Source organism: Lepeophtheirus salmonis, chromosome 13 (assembly GCF_016086655.4).
Source record: "Lepeophtheirus salmonis chromosome 13, UVic_Lsal_1.4, whole genome shotgun sequence".
Classification (NCBI taxonomy): domain Eukaryota; kingdom Metazoa; phylum Arthropoda; class Copepoda; order Siphonostomatoida; family Caligidae; genus Lepeophtheirus; species Lepeophtheirus salmonis.
In genome coordinates, this window is record NC_052143.2 from 23,796,192 (window position 1) to 23,818,161 (window position 21,970).

The following is a 21,970-nucleotide window of genomic DNA, read 5'->3' on the forward strand; positions in this document are numbered from 1 at the left end:
CATCTGTAGTAATTATAATGATTCCAAGGTCATTGAATATATATATATATATATATATCATTAATTTTTATACATTTTTCAGAAAAACGAAACAAAAAACGGAATTCATAACTTAAAATATATTAATAAATGATTATTGTTATATCTCTGTTATTATATGATCCCATAGTTTTTGCCAAAAATGAAAAGAAAAAATTAAATAATAATCATGCCTAATGAGTAAGACATAATAATATGTCAACGACTGCTGAATGCTGGTGGTGGTACTCTTGTTCCATTTCTCAAAACAAGCAAATATGTAATGAAAGAGCTACACTTGACTTATTCATATAAAAAACATCGTATTTTTTAAATAACTTCATTTCTTTGCTGCAGAATCTCATATATATTTATATAATATATTATATTTTCTATTTTGTTTTTATTTATGTAAGTGTCGCGTTTGTTATCAATCCTCAATTCGTTCCTAAAAAAAGTATATCCATTTGATTTGATATATTACTTGAGGTTGCGAGGAAAATTTGAGAAATAAATAAATGGTTACTACTGCGTACTATGTTGGATTTATTTATGTACCTAAACAGAGTTTCCCATATTTTGTTTTTACTTCATCAGATTTTTCCTTTAGATACATGGAGTTTGGTTTTTGGTAGTCTTTAGTATTGTAAAGTAAGTAATTGTCTAATAAGTAAATTAAAAAGGGTATTGTGTTCTTCTTTTTCCCCATTTAAATTTAGGTCGAACCTTTGGATTAGTCGCTAAATTCAATATTTTTAAGAAAGATGGCAGACACTTTAAAAATTATTCTTGAAAGTCACGTCAAATTGGTTACTCTTAGAATGGATCCGCTCTACATTTTTGTTTATGTATTCTATCTTGTGTTGTATCACTCCATATTAATTTGGAACAGTCCAGTCAAGTCCTTCAGACTGTCAGTACTAGAATATTTTCAGTGCTATGCTGTTGGGACCAAGGAGGCCGTAATGAATAACGTTACGAAATTCTTTAAAATGTAATAAAATATTTTTGGTTCCTTTAGTTCAGATCTGCCTCTGAATTCTGGACAAAAGATGATTCCATTTAACATTATGAGTTATCAGCTCATGACCTAACCAATCAGTTACATAATTCCACTAAAAAATAATTATTTCTTCAGTTTCCAAATTATTTTAATAATGATAAAAAAAAAGTAGTTTCTTTAGATAATCATAAACATAAGGCAAATCAACAAAGGATCCTATTTCCAAAATACCTTAATTTAAGGAGAACCCTTAATCGTTGGTTGGCTGATTTAATTCAAGTTTTTACTGATAGTAAAAATAGATCAAAAAGATAATTTATGTAATTAATTTTATTTTTAAATTGATAATCAGTGGTCGCTTTATAACGGGCAATTTTTTTATAAAACAAACTACGGAGCCCGAATCAGTTAAATAGTTTAGATTACGCCAAAGTCTCCCCTTAACGGTAAAAATGGTGAACGGGTCTTAGGCTGATATTTGAGTCCTCAACTCTGATAATTGCCTCAAGACGAGTTTTAAATTCCTAGCAGACCTTGACTATGTAGTCAGACTCGAGCTTGGTTCACTCCTTCTTGATGAATGGATCTAGAGGCACCCTCTCCTGTAGACAAGCCTAGATAGAGTAGTTTAAGGAGGTTATGTCTGGATAGGAGGGCGGCCACATGTCGAGGTCCCGAAAATTGTCTCTCAGGAAGGTTTGAGTCTTAGGTGCGCGATGACACAAAGCTCCGTCTTGAGTGAAAACAAAGTTGTTCCCGAACTTTTCTCTGGCCCAAGGTAGCACTTTCTTTGCCAGAAGTTTGAAGTCATCCTTTGCATTGAACCACTCCTTTCTTTCCACAAAAATGGGAGCGCAGACTCCACAAAGCCCAAGACCATGGTTCCGGCTGGATTTTTTGTTCTGAAGCTGAGCCATTTTCTACATGTTTGGTTGAGATGTAGAGTCTGTTCTACTTATTCATAGTGGCATCAACAGTGAATTTTTTTCATCTTTTTGTTGGCTTTGAAAAAATTGGAATCTTCTTTGTTCTTTCAAGCCGGCTCAGCTTGCTTTGTGCAGAGATAAGATGTCTTGTTGTCCTCCTCCGTAATTTTCCAACAATATCAATTCGGATTGAAATAATAAAATGTGTTCCACTTGAAAAGACAACCCTATATATAATAAGAACCTGATTCTTTAATCAATATTTTTCATTTGTATTGGACAACAAGGGATTTTTATCTTGCTGTTATTAGACACATCCATTTCCCCTCCTTTTCTTTTAGGACTGTCTGAGCGTGATATGACCTCTTTTCCTTCCAATCAATCCTAATCAATAGTATGGGGCAACTAAATATATATATATATATATACGTAAATGCAAATATACATAGATTGTCTAATATATCAATACATGCTTGATTGGGTATATAGTTGTTTATTTAACAACAAAAGACAGTTCAAATATTTCAAATGAATAGGATTTGATCAAATTTTGTACATATGCAATATATACCAAATGTTACATTTCTCCACTCCTAATGAATCTTGTCTATTTTTGCTGTTTGAGTGAAAGCATCTTCAATTTGCATGATTTTAATTGTTATTCATTTGTAAATATGTATTGAAGATGAAAGTTCTTCTTAATTAGGCTATGTTGAGCACTATAATCAAGTTTATGACTTAACGTATTGAATTACAGTTTTTGTCGAAAGTTGCATATGTTGTTAACAACAATGGCCTAATTTAATGAATTTAAGGATATTTATTTGTAGAATTCCTTTGATTACATATTTCTGACATCAAATGATGACATCCATTAACTTATAAAGCAGAAATATGTATAATTTCTTTTGAATTTGGACCTTTTTTGAAGCTCCAACTAAAATCTTAACTGATGTAGCAACGAATATACTTAAATTTTTATTTATTTATGTGTTTACTTTGTCGAAAAATGTACAATATTTTTTACTCTTGTCATAATTTATTCATTGTTGGCTCCATTTCAATGATATCAATTGACTTTTGAATTTATCGTGTTAGTTTGTTTATCAATTCGTTAAGGAAAATGATTCATTTGTGTTCGATTTAATACCTTTGGAGTGTTACACAGATTCAAAGCACTCTACCAGGATTAGATTTACTGCCTTTTCAGTTCAATTCTACTGTAGAATGTAATATATCTTTGTGCCATCTTATTATTTATACATCTATAGAGAGTGATTAAATATAATTAATTACACTGATATAATGCACATTTATTATGTATTTTTTTAAATGATAGTTGAAAAATCTCAGATATGTAGGTACTAGGAAAGCTTATCTGGGGAAAATTGATAGTTAGGAAAATTGCCCGTATTTTGTTCAAACCTCATGATGAATAATAACTCAGTATAAATAAGTCACTTAATATTATTTATGACAAATATCTAAACATATTTGTTTGTTCCATTCTCCAAGGGAGTACCTTCAAGTGTGAGTAACATATTACAATACAATTTCCTTGCAATTTTTTTAAATTCAATCCAATCTTCTAAAAAATGGATCGAGAGCATTGGTTAGGAGGAGTACAATAAATAGTTAAGGGCCTCTTAAGTTAGGGTTGAATACCCTACACACTGGATTGCCCCGGGGGTAGTGTATGATAGCAAAAAACTACCACCAATACATCACATGAACTCCTCTAATACCAAACACATAGTTTTTAGCCCTCGGTTTGCAAATTGAAAACCGCATTTTTTCTGTGTTTTTACGTCATTTAACTCTTTTTTCTTATAGATGCTATATTTACATGTAAATATACATTATTTGTATTTCAATAGTCATATCAATAATTGTTTTTCTTTAATTAGTAATGTGTACACACTATTTTTAATTACTTTTATTTCCAATTTTAAAAGGTTAGAGTATCTAACTGATTTTTTTTTGGAAATAGTTTAAATAATCCTGCGAGTAAATTGTAAATAAAATAAAATTTTAGTAATTATGATTTGTTCAAACAAATATCTATATTTCTAAATTCCTACGTAAAATAATCCAATAAATTTCTTATAATAATTTTTAAAGGCCTAAAATAGATGCAAATTATATTAAAAATCTTTTAAAAATACATAAATAGTAAATTAATAATATTAAGTGAATTTATAATGTGTTATTATTCATCATTAAGTTTGAGCAAAATACGGGCAATTTTCTTAACTGGCAATTTTCTTCAGGGCAATTTTCTCCAAAGCAGTTTTCCGCGCACAGATATATATTTAGCTTGTGTTTAAAAAATAAACTACTAAGCTTCATTTTTCTTTAACCTATATCAATTCTCTCCTTATAAGCTCTTCGTCAAGCTTTATGTATTTGAAATACTGAGTCATCAAATATATTGTTTCTATAATAGAATACTACTTATGTAAGCATTTAAAGTATAAATGTTTTTCTAATTTTGTCATAAACAAACGAGAAAAATAACAACATTGGTAAATAATTTTATTTGATCGATTTTACAAAAATATGCATCGAAAAAGTATTTTATCATACATGAACATATTTATTGCAAGCCCCATAGCTTTTTTAGGAATGAACTTAAAAAAATCAATTTAATGCTTACAAAATGGAAACAATTCTATAAATTATATGGTATCTTATATTTATAATACATTATAATTTTACTCCTTTTAGATAAAAGTCGTTATCAATGCTTCAAGGATGACTAATTATCATCAACATCTATATTGTCCTTTAAGAAACTTATCATATGTATAAATTATATAAATATCTCCTAAAAAGTAATATGTTAGATAAGAATAATTACTTTCATTTGTTCTTAAAGCCTTGAAAATTTAGGTTGGCTATTAGTGAGGCTAAATTCAATAATAATGATTAATGCTTTAATAAGATCAACTGTTTAAAAGATACAATTATTTTATAAATTGTGTAATGTATAGCGGACCTTAGGAATATTTATATGCTCCAAAAGTTGCCATAGCAAAAACAGGATTCCACTCTTTCATGCAAGTAATTATAATGTAGATAGGTCGTGAATACTTGTTTTTTTGTTCTGATTTGGATCATACAAAATTTCATATAAAAAATAAAGTAGTTTTCTGCTCCAAGAAGAACCAATGATATTAGTAGCATATTTTGAAAAGCAGCACCTTATATACAACCAATATATTTATGGTACGTATAATTTTATATCCGAACTACGTTTTGCTAGATTAAGATTGTTATTAATGTATAAATTTGAATTAAACTACTCGTAAATTTATACAAATGACGTCAAAAGGGAGTTTGGTCAAACATCTATAAAAGTTTCCTTATTCAAATACACTGGAATATGTAATTCTGATCCAAGATGGAAATACAACGTATAACTTGTGTGCACTTTTCTACTCTCTTGTTCTTAACTTATTTATATGTATCTATAATTTGGATATAAAAATATACATGAAACTTAAAAATTTATCAGTTTATAGATATTTATTTATTACTTTTTTAATATAGCATAATTTATTATCACGGAACTTTAAAAACTTTTCGCACTTAACCTCGAGTGACTTTTCCTCAATAAAATTGGAAGGAAATACTCTTCTATAAAGTTTGTCTGTACATCTGTATTTTTTATATAAAGTCATTTTTGAGTGCATTTTAGGAAAGCTTAGATACTTGGTCTAAGAAATAACTAAAAAATTTACTGTGCATGTCATATTAAAAAAGAAAACAGAGAATATGTATAAAGTTGTATGTAAAAATGAATGAAATCCCGTAGGCGTTTAGGTCAACTTATATTTTATCCAACCCTATAGTATAAAATATGAGTTGAGGACTCTTTTTTAACAACAAGCGTGTGTACCAAATGGTCCATTAAAATCTGAACACTTTGAATTTTAAACTTCAACAAGATATAATTTCTTAATTAACAATAGAATTTCAACAAAATCAATACTATAAATAGATGTGTGTCTGAGCTCCCTTCAAGATTAATGTAGCTGCCCTTAGTGGCAGTGATGGTTTCCAAGCGGTGGCAGAAGACCTTGCACCTACCGCAGATGTAGTCATCTGTCATAGCATCCCAGTGCTGGCAGACAGTAGCTTTGAGGTCCTCTATGTTTTGATGACAGACACTACAGGCCTTCCTCTCGACATGCTCCCAAAAGTAATATTCGATGGGGTTGACATCAAGGCTGTAGGGAGCCAAAAGTACCCAAAAAGAATTCAAAATAACTCAAAAGACTCATTCAATATGGTCTTGCAAGAGAGCAGATGATTTTTTTCATTGTTGGGATCAAAAGTGGCCTCGTTATCCTCATAAGGCACTTTCTACCCACTTTTTTGATAGCTCTCTCGACAATTTGGTGTGAAACCCCGAGTTATCTTCCGTGGGCTATCACGGACTTCAGATGATTGGTGTGGGTTATTTTCTTTAACTCTCCCAGGTCCAGTGTGGCCTTTTTAACAGAGTCCTGCTTTCTTTGCCATTAGCCTCCTTGCTAATGGTGGTCCTGGAGATGCTCAACTGCTTGGAGTATATTTGTCAATCATGTGTCATTTTCTTGACTTATTCGTAAGCTAGAGAGCTCAGGTTTGGTTAAATAAACATTAGTAAATGTGACTTTAGACGAGGTTTAACAACGATTGTGTGATACTTTAGCTCAGCCAGGGAGTATTTTAGTCACTTGGCTAAAGTACTCACTGGCTTATCATGTCATAAAGAAAAATTATAAAGCTGTTGATATTATTATTTTATTTTGAAGAAGAATCTAAGTATTGAGTAGCTAGTTGTGAGTGTGTTCATGAAAAACAAAAAATCACACTGAAGATTTCTTGGGGAGTTATTTTCTATATTATTTAAGCAAATTTTGTCTGTTAGTCGACACCTTATACCTCCGGGCAATGTTGAGTACTATTGCTAGTGCCGTTTGTTAATAGTCAATTATTTACACTCCAAATGCATTCCATTGAATAAAAAACTGAGGAGTAGTTCCTTTCAAAAGAAAATCCTTAAAAAATATTTTTTTTTCCAGTTGAAATGCATTTTCTCAAAGTAAAATAATTGTACATATTTGACCCATATTTGAAACTTGGGTATAATTTTAAAGAGAATAGGTTCTTTTTTTGAAGATTACTGATTTGTTTTCTTACTCAAAAGTTAAGACCATAATCCTTTTCAGTAGTAGTACTAATGGTGAGTCATCCGTAGCCACTCAAATTAGCCCCTCACTAAAAACCGTGAATACGGCACTGCGTAAACCTATAAAAAATCAAATGGGATATTTTAAAAAACCAGATTTGACACAAAAAAAATATTACGGATTCGTGATCAACGCCTCAAGTGATACAATAGTTATATATGTATGATACTAAGTTTTTGTAAAGGTCCAAATTTGTTGTTTAGTGTAATCAAATAATTGTCAACAAATTAACAATTCCGTCAATCTCAAATATCTCACCGTTCTTAATGTTTACTCGATACTAGCGGTTCACAACTTTTCGGGAGTTTTGTTGGTCCTTATAGGACCTCAGTCCAGTCTGGTTCCATTTGTCAGTCCTTAAATAAGGTAATATTGACATTTTTTCTGACGTCAATGAGAGTATTTTTCCTCTATTTAATTATTTTGTTATATAATAAAATAAGTTATATAACTAAGTAACAATATAATATGTTAGTAACATATTGCAAGATTAATAGAAATACAAGGTTAGATCATCATGTAATCGGGTTTGCTAGAATTTTCAATCTGATGTATTGTACAGGCTGCTGGGCAAGATAGGCAGATTTTGACAGAATACGCAACGACTCATAGTCTATGACGATGTTTGATATTGAAGGCAGTGAATATAGGGCAGGGAATTTTGTAAAACGATGTCGCAGTAGTTTTTTAATTAAGCTTCATGAAAGTTAAACTAAAATGTCTTTTCTAAAAAAGAATAATTAGATACCCAATTCTTTCGTTTTATGTAAATAGAACACTATTTTTTGTAAATCTGTTGTCTAGTGATTTATCTTAAATTTTATTTTCGATAACAGTCATAAAGACTATAAATAGCAGTTTGACTTTAATTTAATAAATAATAGATGTGTTTGACAGACGTAAATGAAATATTATTTTGAACATTTTTTTGACGCAGCTTTTTCGACTTTTGAATATAGACTTATAGCTCTGCTTTAAACTATTTTTAGAAATATGATCAGTACTAGAGAATAGTATTAATGAAAATTATGGGTTATTCCACGTCAAGTGTACACACCCTCACTGCATGCCCATTACCGATTTTGATGACTCTAACAAAAATTACGTCAAAAGATGCACAAGAACACAAACTTTAGCTTATATTATTATTTTAATCAACAATAAAAGTTTGGCGCTCTGGTGCGGCCTTCAAAATGACACGTCTGCCAAGCAGCAAACCCGATTTTGTTTTAATTTGGCAAAACATGACATAGCTAATGCTTTCAAACATATCCAAAATTCAGAGGGAATCTTAATGGAATCACTTCCCATGAGAGCATTAACTAGAGTATTTAGATCCGCTTTTATAGTATATTAGTATTATTGTTCTATATTTAAACTCGTATTATAAATAATTTACATATTTTCTGTTGATTAATAAAATAAATGAGGATTCTTATTTAAGTAAGTATGATATAATTGAGAATTTAGTGTTCTTGTGCACTTTTTGATGCCATTTTTGTTAGAATCGAGCAACTACGAGCAGAGTTATAGCCTTCTCAACAACACCAGCATTAGGTCCAGCTTTTAGAGGGCATAACAGTCCAGGTGAGTCAAAGAACCCTAATATATAACCCACTCTCTTATTTCATATAAAGCCTTTAGAAGGGTAGCTCACCAAAAATCATCAAAATCGGTGATAACTATCCCTGAAATTGCAAAAAAGTGAGTACACTTGACGTGGAATGACCCAAATATGTCCAAAATTGGACGAGTTGAAAGTAAAATCGAAACAGTTCTGGAAACAAATCAAGAAATTTACCCTAGAAAATCTGTACATGTCCATGGCAAACAGAATTAAAGACATAATAAAATGTAAAATTAAGTTCCTTTCAAATAGTTACTTTATAAGTGTTTTTTTTCCTATTCATAATTTAGAGTACTTTTTATTGAGGCAGGATTTTTTTACCTACACTCTTTCAGTTAAATAAAGAAAAAATGAGATAGAACAAAATTAATCATATTTGACGCTTTGTTAAATTTTATATGAAGTCTATCAATGTGCCAATTCCCCTGGACACTACAATTTTTTCTAAAAATCCTTAAAATACTCAAAATTAAAAAGGATGTATGTGTTCCAACAAAAAAAAGAGTCTACTTTAGTTTCATTCTATTCTAGAGAAGGAGATTAGGGTAAGCAGTTTTTGTTTATTTAACATAATCTCTTAGATTGGAGCCAAACAAAGCAGTAGCTATCATCTATTAAGATTTATCAGGGGAGTTTGTTTTTTTTAGGAGGGGAGGTGGCTTGGTTTTTTGAATTTTTTGAAAAGAATTCCAAAAATGAAATTTTTTTGAAAAAAACTTTGACAAGTTAAATTTCAAATATAAATACAGCCCCTCCAACCCACCCCCTATGGACACCCCTGTTTATCCTGCTATTAAACCCTGAAGATAAGTCCTTCTTTATGTTGAACCATTTTTCACAAAAGTAGGCCATTTTTCTAGAAAATAGCATTTTCCCCATTGCAATAGGAAGCCATATTTTTCCAAGATATTATTATTCTATATATTAAATGCGAATGTATGTGTGTGTGTGTGTGTTTGTCTGGCAATTACTCCCAAACCAAAGAATAGATTTTGCATAAATTTTTCATGTAGCTTATTAAGGCCCCAGAAACGGTTATGGTAACAATTTTTTGGCGGCCTTTAAATAGCATTTTTCTCAAAAAACTTGTTTTTTTTTACTTACAAACGTCTACTTAATAACAGAAAAACTCGTAAAACTAAAAAAATATACTGGCTAAAATATACAAAGTTTAGAGAGTAAAAATATAAATAAGAGAGAATAAGACAAAGGGTTTTTGACAATAATAGAAAAAATGAGCGAACGATAGTTCATGTTGAATATTTTTTCTTATCTAAACCATATCTCCTTTTAAAAAAAACTGATGAGCTCAGAATTAATTTTATTTTCAACGCCAATTTCTTAATGACTCAGAAAACGGCGGTCAACCCTAATCTAGTACTTAATAAAAGGAAAAAAATAATAGGTAGTGGCTTGGATGGTATTTATTTTGAGCCTCCCTAATAGGGATATTGAAATAAAAGAAGTCATATTTAATTATATAAAGAAGCTTCCAAAATAAGAAGTAGGTTTTAAAAATTGATCAAAAGTAAAAAAAAAAAAGTTATATAAAAACAATTCACGTCTTTAAATTAGAAAGCCTTTTCTTACATAAAAAATATAATAAATCATAGCATGTAATCAGTTTTTATTTGTGTACGATAAACCTGGTGGTGAATATTTACTTTTTTACTTTTTTTTCGACTTTGCTTTTGATAAAATTGGTTTTTATACAAAGTTATAAAGTTTGTTAATTTCATCTTATATATATTCAGCATACTTTTCTATTTTGCAATATGTTGTTTGAGTTATTTTAATCCAAATAGATGTTATGGCTTTTGTTTTTCCTTTCTATTTTATGTACATCCTCTGGTTGATAAAAACTTGAGACGTTACAAATAAAAAGATCTTAAATATTAAATTATTATTCGATAAAATAATATGAAATAATTAGACTAGGAAAACCAAAGCGTTCTGAGATAAGATGTTACATAAATGAGCTATTTATCATAAGCAATTAGTTTTGAATTGATGAAAATATAATTAAGCTGTCATCATTTACATATATATATATCATAGTAAATAAGAGATCTTATTACATCATTTACGAGTAAGAGATTAAAGCCAGTGATTTTTTTTCTTTCATAAGAAAGAAAACCTATATGTGTGGAGCATTTTCATAAGACATCTTCATTTTGGCTATATCAAATTTTATAATCATATTATATTTCTCTTTCTTGATTAAGGAAAATGGTGAACTATAGTCTTGTATTTTAGTATTATAAACCAACTGACATAAGGATTAGTGTTGGTTTACGTTCTGGAAATCCTAGACCTGTCCGAGAACTTTAAGATTTTTGTTAGACCAAATTAATTCGGCCCTTTAAAAAAGTTCATTCTAGAACGTTCTCATAGAAAAATGGGCCTAAATTGGTACAAAAGTAGAATTCTGTCTAAATAGGTCCAAAACAAAAATTGGTCTAGACTGGTCATAAAGAAAAAATCGGTCTTGATCAGTACAAAGGTGTGCTCGGTGTAGTTCAGTTCTAAACAAATAATCTTCTTTCAAATTCACTATAGACCGATTTTACATATAAATTGTTAATGAAGCCATATGTGTTTTCAAATTGTGAAGACTGTACAATGACGTAATATGAAGTTTAAAAGAGATAGCTCAGATAAAATTTTTATCCTGTCGTCCCTCCCGAAATACGGAACTTCCAATTCGAGCATCGCTTGAGATGAATGAGCAAGTTAAAAGTGTACTCCGTTGAGTCCCTTTATCTTCCTATAATTGTAACAGTTGGAGAGCATAAAAGTCCACTAAATACGGTCTTAATGAATTGAGGCCTTCGTAATTGTCAAATTAAAAGGGTTTCTAAATTTCAATTTGTTATATATTTTATCTTATTTGTTATAATTTCATTTTTATAAATAGGTTTCTTTTAGATTTTTTGGAAATTGATCCAATTTGTTTAATACAGGGCTGCGGAGACGGTAAAATAAATGTCCGACTCCAACTCTGACTCTAGTAATTTGAACATCACCAACTTCGACTCCAACACAATAATTTATAATTATATATTTTATAGTCTATATTATTACATTGAGTCATTTCAGTTAAGAGACTATAAATATAGTTTTATTTTATAGCTATAGGTAGTTATTAGTTATATGTAGTAAATAATTGTGCGAGGTATAAATAAATAAAGGGAATATGATATATTGAACAGGAAGAACAACAAATGAAATGGGTCCTAAGCTATATGGTGCTAATATATTCATAAGCTTCTGAACATAACTTATGCACTCTTAGCCAAGAAACGACAATACCCACAACATCTCACTGGAATATGACACTTTTCTCTGATAACATTGACTATTCACAAGACAAAGTAATGATCTAATATGGCTAATGTCTATGCTATACCCTACATAATAATTTAGACTTGAGAGATGTTTGGGAATTGTCATTGCATAAGTCCATGGAGCACGTTTGAAATTTGTGAAATAAACTTTCAAGTTCTATAAATTAATAGTACTTAATACCTAGAATTTTAACCATTTATCAAAAAAAAAAAAAAAACTTTTATTTATATAAATTATAATAACTTTTGTTGCTGGAGTTGAAGTCGGTACAAATTTTCTGAATTCTAACTCCGACTCCCCCAAAAAAGATACCGACTCCACAGTCCTGGTTTAATAGATATATCAACATCCATGCTCCTAATATGAAGTGGCTCTCTGTTTATTATGCAGTCTATAACGTCAGATATACCTTTTTACATCAGTACATCACTTGTAATGTGAGACACTTGGTTATGTCGTGTTTTGGATTTAGATGGTGTTTTGGACCTTTCAGCCTTCTTTCTTGTTTCAATCACTCTAAAAATATTAAACATCTTAGACTAGGACACTACATTGGTAACCTTTCAGTTTCTTGTAACTACATAGACATGTTGATCTTTGTAATTAAATGGTTAATAATTCGTTTAAAATCGTTGTACTTTGAAGTCCGGTTTGGTTAACAGGAACTTCGGGAGCTCAGACTATTATTAGCAACATTTGTGCCAGATTTCTTAAATTATTGCTTTAATTTGGAAGTGGAAAGGTATATTCAACTAAAGTAATTGCATTTCTCGTTCTATTGATTATTACAATGAATTCAATTCTCATTTACCCCAATTTCTTAAAATGATTAAAAATACATACTAAAAATAAAAACTCCAGACCTCTTTCAACTTTACTTAAAATATAGAAAAACAAAAACTCAAAAACTAATATATGAGTGGTTTACCGATTTTATTTTCTGCCTTTAAAACCTCTAAAAATTAATTGAACAAAACTTTGAATATGATATTACCAAATTTTAATGAATATTCTGATATATTATTTACTCACGACTGCATATATATTAAAACTAATTCAATAAAGGTACATATAGTAGTCGTTTTTTTATGAAAATTATATGTACTTGAATGGACCAGTGCTCCATAATCAATGGGGGGGTACTCGTTTTTATATTATAAAACCACAACGAAATAGGTAGAATTGAATGGTGTAACAAAAAAGTATAATGGGTAAACATTCCAAATTATTTTGTTCAATTGGTGGACATGTTGTTTTTTAGTGAAGTATAATTTAGGTTAATATCCATTATTATTAGGTTTTTTTTTCCTTTTTGAGATAAAAATGTCTTCTACGTAGCTAATATATTCTATGTGCATTAAAGTGAACTGAAAAGGTCCTTCATGGATGCATTTTGATTTAAAAAGCTGTAAAATATTAAAAAAAAAATGATTTTCTCATGCTATTCCTTTAAAATTATCGAGTTGAATCGAGATGCCGGATTTATATTAAATTAAGTATTTTAGATAAGAAGTATATCTTATAGTTTACAGAGTTTTAAATCAAAATACGTTCATAAAGGACCTATTTATAGGATTGAAAGTTATTTTCTTGTTTAAAGAAATAAAATGCAAAACAAAAAATATCCTGCAATATTAAATTCTGAACTTTTGACATAATGGTACATATTATGTTATTTATCCTTAGATGCATATAAACTAAAGTAATTAAATTTAAAAAAGAATCCGTCTAGTCTATATCTAAGCATATAACTCCATGGTTTAACATATAAAACACTACATTTTTCATTTTATCGTAAGAATAAAGAATCAAAAGACTTTAATACTATTTTATTCAATATAGTTTAATCAATTATTCAAAAACTAGACATTTGCACATGAATGGAATACGTCTTCTTGTCATATAAAGAAAGGTCATTGTCTCTATAATTATTTGACTCATCGAATGAATTAGTAAATTTTCCATACCTAAGAAGACATTTCTTCGCCTATGTCAGGAGAATGTTGATGGTGGTGGGGGGGAAGTTAAAGTCTTTGTTTTGTTCTCCTTCCAAAAGCACATCTGTTCTAAGAAAAGAAACGCACATTCTCTACATACTACAAAATAAGAATTATTTACTTTTATTCAATAATAACAAGCGACGTCTTCTGTCTTCACCACTCACCCACCCATCTACCCCAGTACTCCTCTCTCTTCCTCTCTTTCTTCCCCCACCACATCCCCACCTATGCATCATTGGCTTCTCCCAAACTTCCTTCCTTCTTTCTTTAGTGCGTAAATGACTTGTTCCCCTCTTGTTCCATGAAATAAGTTTTTTTATTTACAAATCAAGCATCTTTTAGTATTTATACTTGTAAATCAAAGAATGCATCTTGCAACAGTTTCATTATTACTATTCATTGGAACTACGTTATCTCAAGGGATAGAGACTCCGAGTATTGGATTCATTACTCCAGACATCATTGGAGACATAGGTAAATTTGAGACTCATTTCTTACTAAAAAGAAAAAAGAGTAGAGTCCCTACTTTTTGGACTAATCTAAATCCATCTTTAAAAATTACTACTTTATTCATCTATAAATGAAAAAAATAAAAATACTTTCAATATTCAGAAGATATAGGATCTACTTACACAATATATTCTTCTTTAATTGCTTTCCATAGGACAAAATATCAAATTAGAATGCGTCATTCAAAACGGGGAGGATTATCCAGTGAATTGGATGAAGTTAAATGATCGTTCATCCGATGATCTCATTTCCACGGGTTCCACTCTAGTCATAAAGGATCCCCGTTTTCATTTAAAGTCGGAGGATGGAACGTATATACTCACCATCGAGGAGCTTAAGGAGTCGGATGCATCTAAATATCAGTGTCAAGTTGTAGTTTCTCTTAATGATAAGAAAACGGCTGATGTATCTGTTAAAGTAAAATTGCCTCCTGTGGTTTCAGATGATACTCCAGTTAATGTTCAGTCCGTTGAAGGTACTTTTGTATTCACACTTATTCATAGTAGAGGATTGTATTAAATAGAGAGCTCTTAAAAATATATTGTAGGAGAAGGTGTAGATTTAATCTGCGAGGCCTCGGGTTTCCCCACACCCAAGATCACATGGAGAAGAATGGACGGAGCTCTTATGTTCAATGGAAATAATGAAGTCATTGGAAATATACTCACTATTAAAAAAGTTCAACGAGGGGATAGAGGTATGTACAATAGCATCCTTCATTGGCCATTCCATGGAATAATCCTTCTTTCAATCTTATAGGGACCTACATTTGCTCTGCAAGTAATGGAGTTGGTGATGATGTAGAGCATGCCATTTACTTTGAAATCGGATTCACTCCCGAGATTTATATTGATCGACCACGAACATCACAAGCACTTGGGTATGATGTGGAATTAACTTGTAAAATATCAGCTTTCCCTACTCCTGGCATAACATGGTATCGCCTAAGTAATAACTCAACAGACAATATTCGTATAGACGAGGGAAACAATTATCAACTCTCACATTTTGCTCAAGACAATGGGCTCTTTGTCACACAATTAAAAGTATGGCTGCATTTCGTCCAAATGGAACAGTATTCAGTATTTATTGTATTCTTTGCTTACAGATCATTGGCATCACAGAAGAACAATTTGGATCTTATATCTGCAAGGCTGTGAATAAATTCGGCTCTGCTGTTCAAACAATTGAATTGTATACCTCTACACTTCCAATTTGTCCTCCTATCTGTAAGAACTACGAGCTAATGTTTCTATCATCATCCAAGGGTCCGTTACGCAATCTAAGTACCTTTTTGATGTCATTATTATTTACCTTTTTATTAAATACATGAAGAGGCTACTTAAAGTTTAGTATTCAGGTATTTGACCGTGATTTTCCCCTCTCTTATTTATTTTAAGGTTATTTTTATGTTCCAAGTAACTTTTTGTAATCTACCTATTTTTATACGTTTGAATGAAAATGAAATAAACGATTAATAAACAAAAAGATGCAATTAAAACTACTTTTATTAAATGAACATGATCTTCTTAAAACTGTCAAACCAAAAAAAAGAAAGTCAGTTTTTATAATAAAAATTGATAATAATTAATTTAATACAAAGTACATAAGAGTTAATTAAAGAATTATTTCCTATTGTAAGATTTAGATAACTTTCTTTTTTTGAATTAGGCAGTCAAAAAAGTCAATTTCTGGGTACATGGGATCAATTGATTGAAAGTTTATTAGGAGTGAAGAATCAAAATTGTCAATACGACTCCTCCAATCAATATCTACAATTCAAATATTAAATAAATCACCATTTAAATGATGTGTATTTGCCGGCTTTCTCTTTTAGTGACTCCACAAATATTTCAGAATTTTGTTTGATGAACAGCTTTCAGAATATTTCTTCTCTCTTTATTTTTATTTTAAAATAAAGATGCATCTGCATTTTTTTTCGAAATCTTATCTTACAAATAATATCTAATATATACAATATTCATATATTTATACGCACTAACTGGTGCAACAATATTGAGTTATACTAAGCCCGTCGTCTTATACTGTGGAGATTCAAATGCACATTATGTTATTAAAAAAAGAAGAATGCAATTTATTATTTGAAAAAAATATAGAGGAAAATAAATGAAAAATTATGTTTAGATCTAAGACAAATGTATTTATAAGATGTAATATCGATCCAATTCAATTACTTCTTGGGGAATTTATTTTTATTTATTAAAAGTTTGTAATTTATGTTTGTACAAATGATATGAGTGGGCCCTTCCGAAAAAAAAAAAAAAAAAAAGATACTAAAAAGAACAAAATTAATTAATACGATAAAAAAAGAAACAAAAAATTAACATGGTAACTCTGATAATTTGAAAAATGCTTTAGAGGAAAGCAGCTTAACGGTCATAATGTTTCATCGGATTCGCTCCTAGCATATGAGAGAGGAAGGACTTAAACACCAATCCTATTCCAGGGGTGTGATCATATATCTATATATTTTTTCAAAGAATAATATAATCGAATGATTTTTTTTTAGAAAAGAAATCCATCCATAAAAAAATCCTCGATAACCTTTTTTTTCTAAAATAAAATCCCCTTAAAACATTTATTTTCTATATATTTTTTTTTTTTAATTTCTCCATTTTTTTTAATTTGTCGTTATTACCGTTAATTTAATTATAATACAATCTTATCATAATATAACACAATAAACCAGAAAAATAATTCCTTAAAACATGAAGAACAACGAAAATTAAAAATACTTTTATAAAATATAGCACAATTAAGACTAATAAATCTTTAGAAATAACATTAATTGGACAATGAACTAAAAAAGAGTTTCTATCTTCAATAAAACATTTGCATTAAGAGTAGTAATATGTAAAATTCCATCAAGGTTGTTTTCTTTATTATTCACGATTTATAGACTATATATTGCGTTTTAATAATAATTGGATCCACTTTCTCATTTATTGAATTAGAGAGAAAAGCTTCTTTACCTAGTTGATTATTGAATAATGTACTAACCCATTTAATAACGTCTCAATAAATTTTAGATAATCCATCATTTCTTACCTGAAGATAAAACGAATCTGCAATTTTCACCTATTTCTTATTTTGCCCATAACTTTTTTTGATTTTGAATAAATTTAGAAAACGTTGTTATTAGTGTAGTTAATTTGTGAGACAACATTCACTTTTGGATTTTTAACTCGACGCCTTATCTAGTCTCTTTGACCTCCAAAAAAACAATTTTTGAGTATAGAATAAACCCTTCTTATATAACCCACCCAAAAATTAAGACATCTTTTAGCCTGACCAGCCTCAAAAGAGGCACCCATGCAATATGTCAGCCTCCTAGGTCAACGGTGTGAGCCCCAATAAAGGACACAGACAAAAAACTCTATTACATATATAGTCTTAAAGCAAAAAAACCTTTCCCTATTAAAATTACATTTTTAAAGTCACTCCTTTACATTTTGGAAAGTTCCATATTCATACCATTTATTAAGTCAAAATTGGTGAAATTTACTTCAATTAAATGAACTGATAAATTTCGAGATGATTCATTTAATATTAATTTTTGTCTGCCAGCAAGAGTTATTTTAAACCAATGTTTCATCTTTTTTCGCTTGAAAAGACTTTTACTATGCATTAAATATTTATATTACGTCATCATATATGATTAAAGCCTCATCATATTATTGGTGTTTTTAAAGAAAGTTAAAAAAATAAACTTTGAAGTTAAGATGAAAGTATTTTTTTATCCATGGATTATTTCAACCTTCTGTACTTTTGAAAAGTTTTTAGTGGTTAAATCGTATTTTGAGGGTTTTTATGATTTTGAAGACTTTCACATGTGAATTGGGAAAAATTATTTCTTCAGCTGAAAACAATTAGTATTCTTATTTTTTATAAAATTGACATAAGACTCCAAAAAAAAATACAGTGGAGTTTCTCTAAAAACAACAATCCAATTTATGCTACTTATAAAGTATTTATAATCAAATATTGACTTCCTCATAACTATAAATAATTAGCCAGAAGTGTTAGCTCAAAGTGGGCAATTATGGGCTCTCATAAGCAAATATATTCGGGATTTCGTTAATTTTTTGTAAGTATTTTTGTATTTAACTTCGAGAAATCTCGGGGTCTTTTATGATATATATAAACTAAGATATATATTTATATGGCTTTCATGACAGAACAATTATACCTTTTACCTGTCATATATAGAAATTTCCATTATTCTATAAGACTATGCAACACAATTCAGGTCTTTGAATTCTTAGCCACTAGAACCCACATTTATTATTGTCATTTAAGCCATAGAACAAGAAATTTATTTTTTAAATTTCAATTGTAAAAACCTTTTTATAAAACTCTAATTTTGAGTATAAATTGGATTCAAGGATATATTTCGATATGAACGAGGTTGATATTATTTAATGGTAAACATTTTATAACTTTCAATACGGAATGACATTGATACAAAATCATGGAATAAGACAACAAGACATCTTATTTCTGAACAGAGTAAGCTGAGACGGTAGGAAAGAGAAAAGAAGATTTTAATTTTTCTCAAGGCCAAAAAAAAATTCGCACAAAGTTTTGCTCTTTTCTTGTAATTTTATTTCCGCTGTTGATGCCATTGTGAATAGATAGAACAGCTGCTAAATCACAATGAACATCCAGTCAGTATCTCAGGTTCTGTTAGATATTTCTTCAGAACAAAAAATCCAGTGGCCAACAAAGGCGAAGTTTATCCTCCCATTTTTGTGGAGAAAAGAGTGGCTAAATGCCGATCAAAAGTGCTACCTTGGGTCAGATAAATGTTCGTGGACAACTTTCTTTTTTCACTCATGACAGAGCTCTGTGTCATTGCAACACCTAGGCCTTCGTGAGAGACAACTTTCTGGACTTTTGGGAACTTCTTGGAATACTCTATCTAGGCGTGTCTGGAGGAGAGGGTGTGTGCTACTCCTCACTGGAGTCTTTAGTCTCTAGAGGCTTCCATCAAGAAGGAGTGGACCAAGCTCGAGGCTTCAAGATCTGCAAGGGATTTAAAACTTGTATTGAGGCAATTATTAGAGCTGAGGACTCACATATTGGAATAAAAGTTGTGCTGGGAACTATTTTGAGATTATTTTGTTAAATAAATTGCCTCACAAAACTTCTTGTTTTTTAATTTTACTCTTGAAAAATAGAAATTAATAAAATGTGCACCACTAGATAAGATCAAACCTGCATATGGATGAAAATTTAGATAAATGACAATTAATAAAAAAACATTCCAGCATTCATGAGATAAAATCTTTAATACAGTTCCTACAAAGTGAGTATACGGGGCAGCTAATACTTTTGGTATATTTTTTTTTCAAAAATAACATCACATTATACCTAAAACTAAAGAATAAACCATATATAACAACCTCAAAAAAAAGTTGTATTTTCATTGATTTTTTCCGTTTAACGAGTTGGGGGGGGGGCATGGGGGTATATTCTATGTTATAATGTTTAATAAATCAGGAATGTAAGGTTTCGTGAAACTGTTTCTAAACTATATACATAATTAAGTTAGTTATTTTAGTAATTGTAATAAATAATTCATATTTTAGATACACTAAAAATTTAAAATTAAATATAAATACTCCAATTTAATTACTTAATCAATAAATACTAACCCAATCTATTGAATATGAAAAATATGGAAATTTTAAATCAAAGAAAAATATCTAATAAAATGTTCCTTACAAAAAATCATTTGAAGAGGTGATATAAGGTTTATTCCTTAAGGCAAGTTACCACATTTAAGTATAAGTTTATATAAGGTAGGCTGGGTCTCTTCTCCCGATATCATTTATATATTAGGCTTGATAGTACTTTTCATTTTTTTTTGAAAATCAAAAAACGGTAGTGTTTTATTACTGTGTTTATTCACATAGATTTAAAAATGTAACTTTCAAAAAGATAAGACAACTTTAATTTGCATCCATTTCTTTTTGAAAATTAGAGAAATGGCGTTTTTTTCTATAGTTTACAGCGTTAGCTTTCTTTATGTAATTTATAGATACTCATATTAAAGGAATGTGTATTCATTGTCCTTGAAATAAAGAATTCAAATAAGAAAATTTTGTAATATCTATATTATTCTAAGGTAGTTATTTGTGCACTTTCAAATTAATAAATAAGTTGTCAGTTTAATACTGTTTTGTTTGGAGAATAATTAAAAAGATATAATTTTATTTATTAACCTTATGATATACGTCTATTGAAGCTATATTTCATCAGTTATTTATTTTGATTCTAAATATTTAAGACGAGAAAATAAATATTATAATCCAGAATAATTTATTTTCAAAAATTATGTTGGATTAGATGTTTAAATTGATTAAAATTACATTTTGAATCAATTAAAGAATTTCAACTTTTTCTTAAATCTTTCTTATAATTTATTTAATTTTAGAAACTTATAGAGGTCTTTCTTGGAGTCATTCTTTGGTATTTTTTTTCTGCTGGCATCCTGAGTCCTAATTGTTCCATCTCTCTATTCGTGTGAGAAAGACTGTAAAAAGCTGCAATGATAATATAGATGCCTTTTAACAACTTTGTGGCTGCATGGCCATTTCAACACTTTTTTTAGTGTTTGGATAAACCTCTTCAACTCAGAAGTTGTTTAAGAACAGTTCAGAGATGACTCTGACACTCCTTTTTACCGTTTCATCAGTTCAATGATGCTAGAAGCCCCACTGTTTATAGCAGGCGTTTTTCTGATGCTGACTGATAGGCTACACGGTTGTCTATTTGATCCAGTCTCTCCCCTGATTACCGGGATTAGTTCTACCCCAATGATTATCTCCTTCTGGTCATCAAAGCAAACCAGAGCTTGTAGGATCATTTTATTGTGAGCATACAAAACAGAACTTTACACGATTGGCATCGCGAGTTCACGCAACTCTTTTTTCTGGGACTGGAGACAATTAAGTTGAAATATGTCATGGCTTTGCCCTTCTATCCAACAGTACTTTACCTTGGTATTGAGCCAACATAGACAATTTATTATTAACTCAATTATAAGTATCATATTTTTCTTCTTCAGTTTATACTTGATACCCAGATTCTTAAGAAAGGTATGCCCTTCATTTTACTGGATTTTTGTAAGAAACTGTATTCAAGATAACATAATAAATATTTCATCTTTTGAGAGCTGAAATGTCTTTTATCAAATGATATTACTTTATATTTTTATCTACAGGGAGCGGGGATCAAATTGTCGCCTTACTTTAAACCTTGATAACTTGAAT

General features: G+C 29.8%; 1 protein-coding gene across 3 annotated transcripts; it reads left to right on the forward strand.

Annotated features, from left to right (window-relative positions):
• The first annotated feature begins 5,034 nt into the window (after positions 1 to 5,034).
• LOC121128323 (lachesin) lies at positions 5,035 to 16,820 on the forward strand. 3 transcript variants are annotated; one of them, XM_040723909.2, is made up of 6 exons: positions 14,289 to 14,636; positions 14,827 to 15,147; positions 15,220 to 15,369; positions 15,432 to 15,718; positions 15,781 to 16,032; positions 16,344 to 16,820. In XM_040723909.2, exons 1-5 carry the CDS (start codon positions 14,528 to 14,530, stop codon positions 16,003 to 16,005), a joined length of 1,092 nt encoding a protein of 363 aa, XP_040579843.1. In that variant the 5' UTR covers positions 14,289 to 14,527; the 3' UTR covers positions 16,006 to 16,032; positions 16,344 to 16,820. The 3 variants fall into 3 exon arrangements, with proteins under 3 accessions (XP_071749011.1, XP_040579843.1, XP_040579842.1); XM_071892910.1 differs by lacking the exons at positions 14,289 to 14,636; positions 16,344 to 16,820 and adding an exon at positions 5,035 to 5,175 and having other exon boundaries at positions 15,781 to 16,160; XM_040723908.2 differs by lacking the exon at positions 16,344 to 16,820 and having other exon boundaries at positions 14,429 to 14,636; positions 15,781 to 16,160.
• The last annotated feature ends 5,150 nt before the right edge of the window (positions 16,821 to 21,970 follow it).

Coding starts and splice junctions, on each gene's coding strand:
- LOC121128323 (XM_040723909.2), top strand. CDS start 14,528: ATGCATCTTGCAACAGTTTCATTATTACTATTCATTGGAACTACGTTA. Junction 14,637..14,826: donor AGACATCATTGGAGACATAG/GTAAATTTGAGA, acceptor TGCTTTCCATAG/GACAAAATATCAAATTAGAA. Junction 15,719..15,780: donor TCTTTGTCACACAATTAAAA/GTATGGCTGCAT, acceptor CTTTGCTTACAG/ATCATTGGCATCACAGAAGA.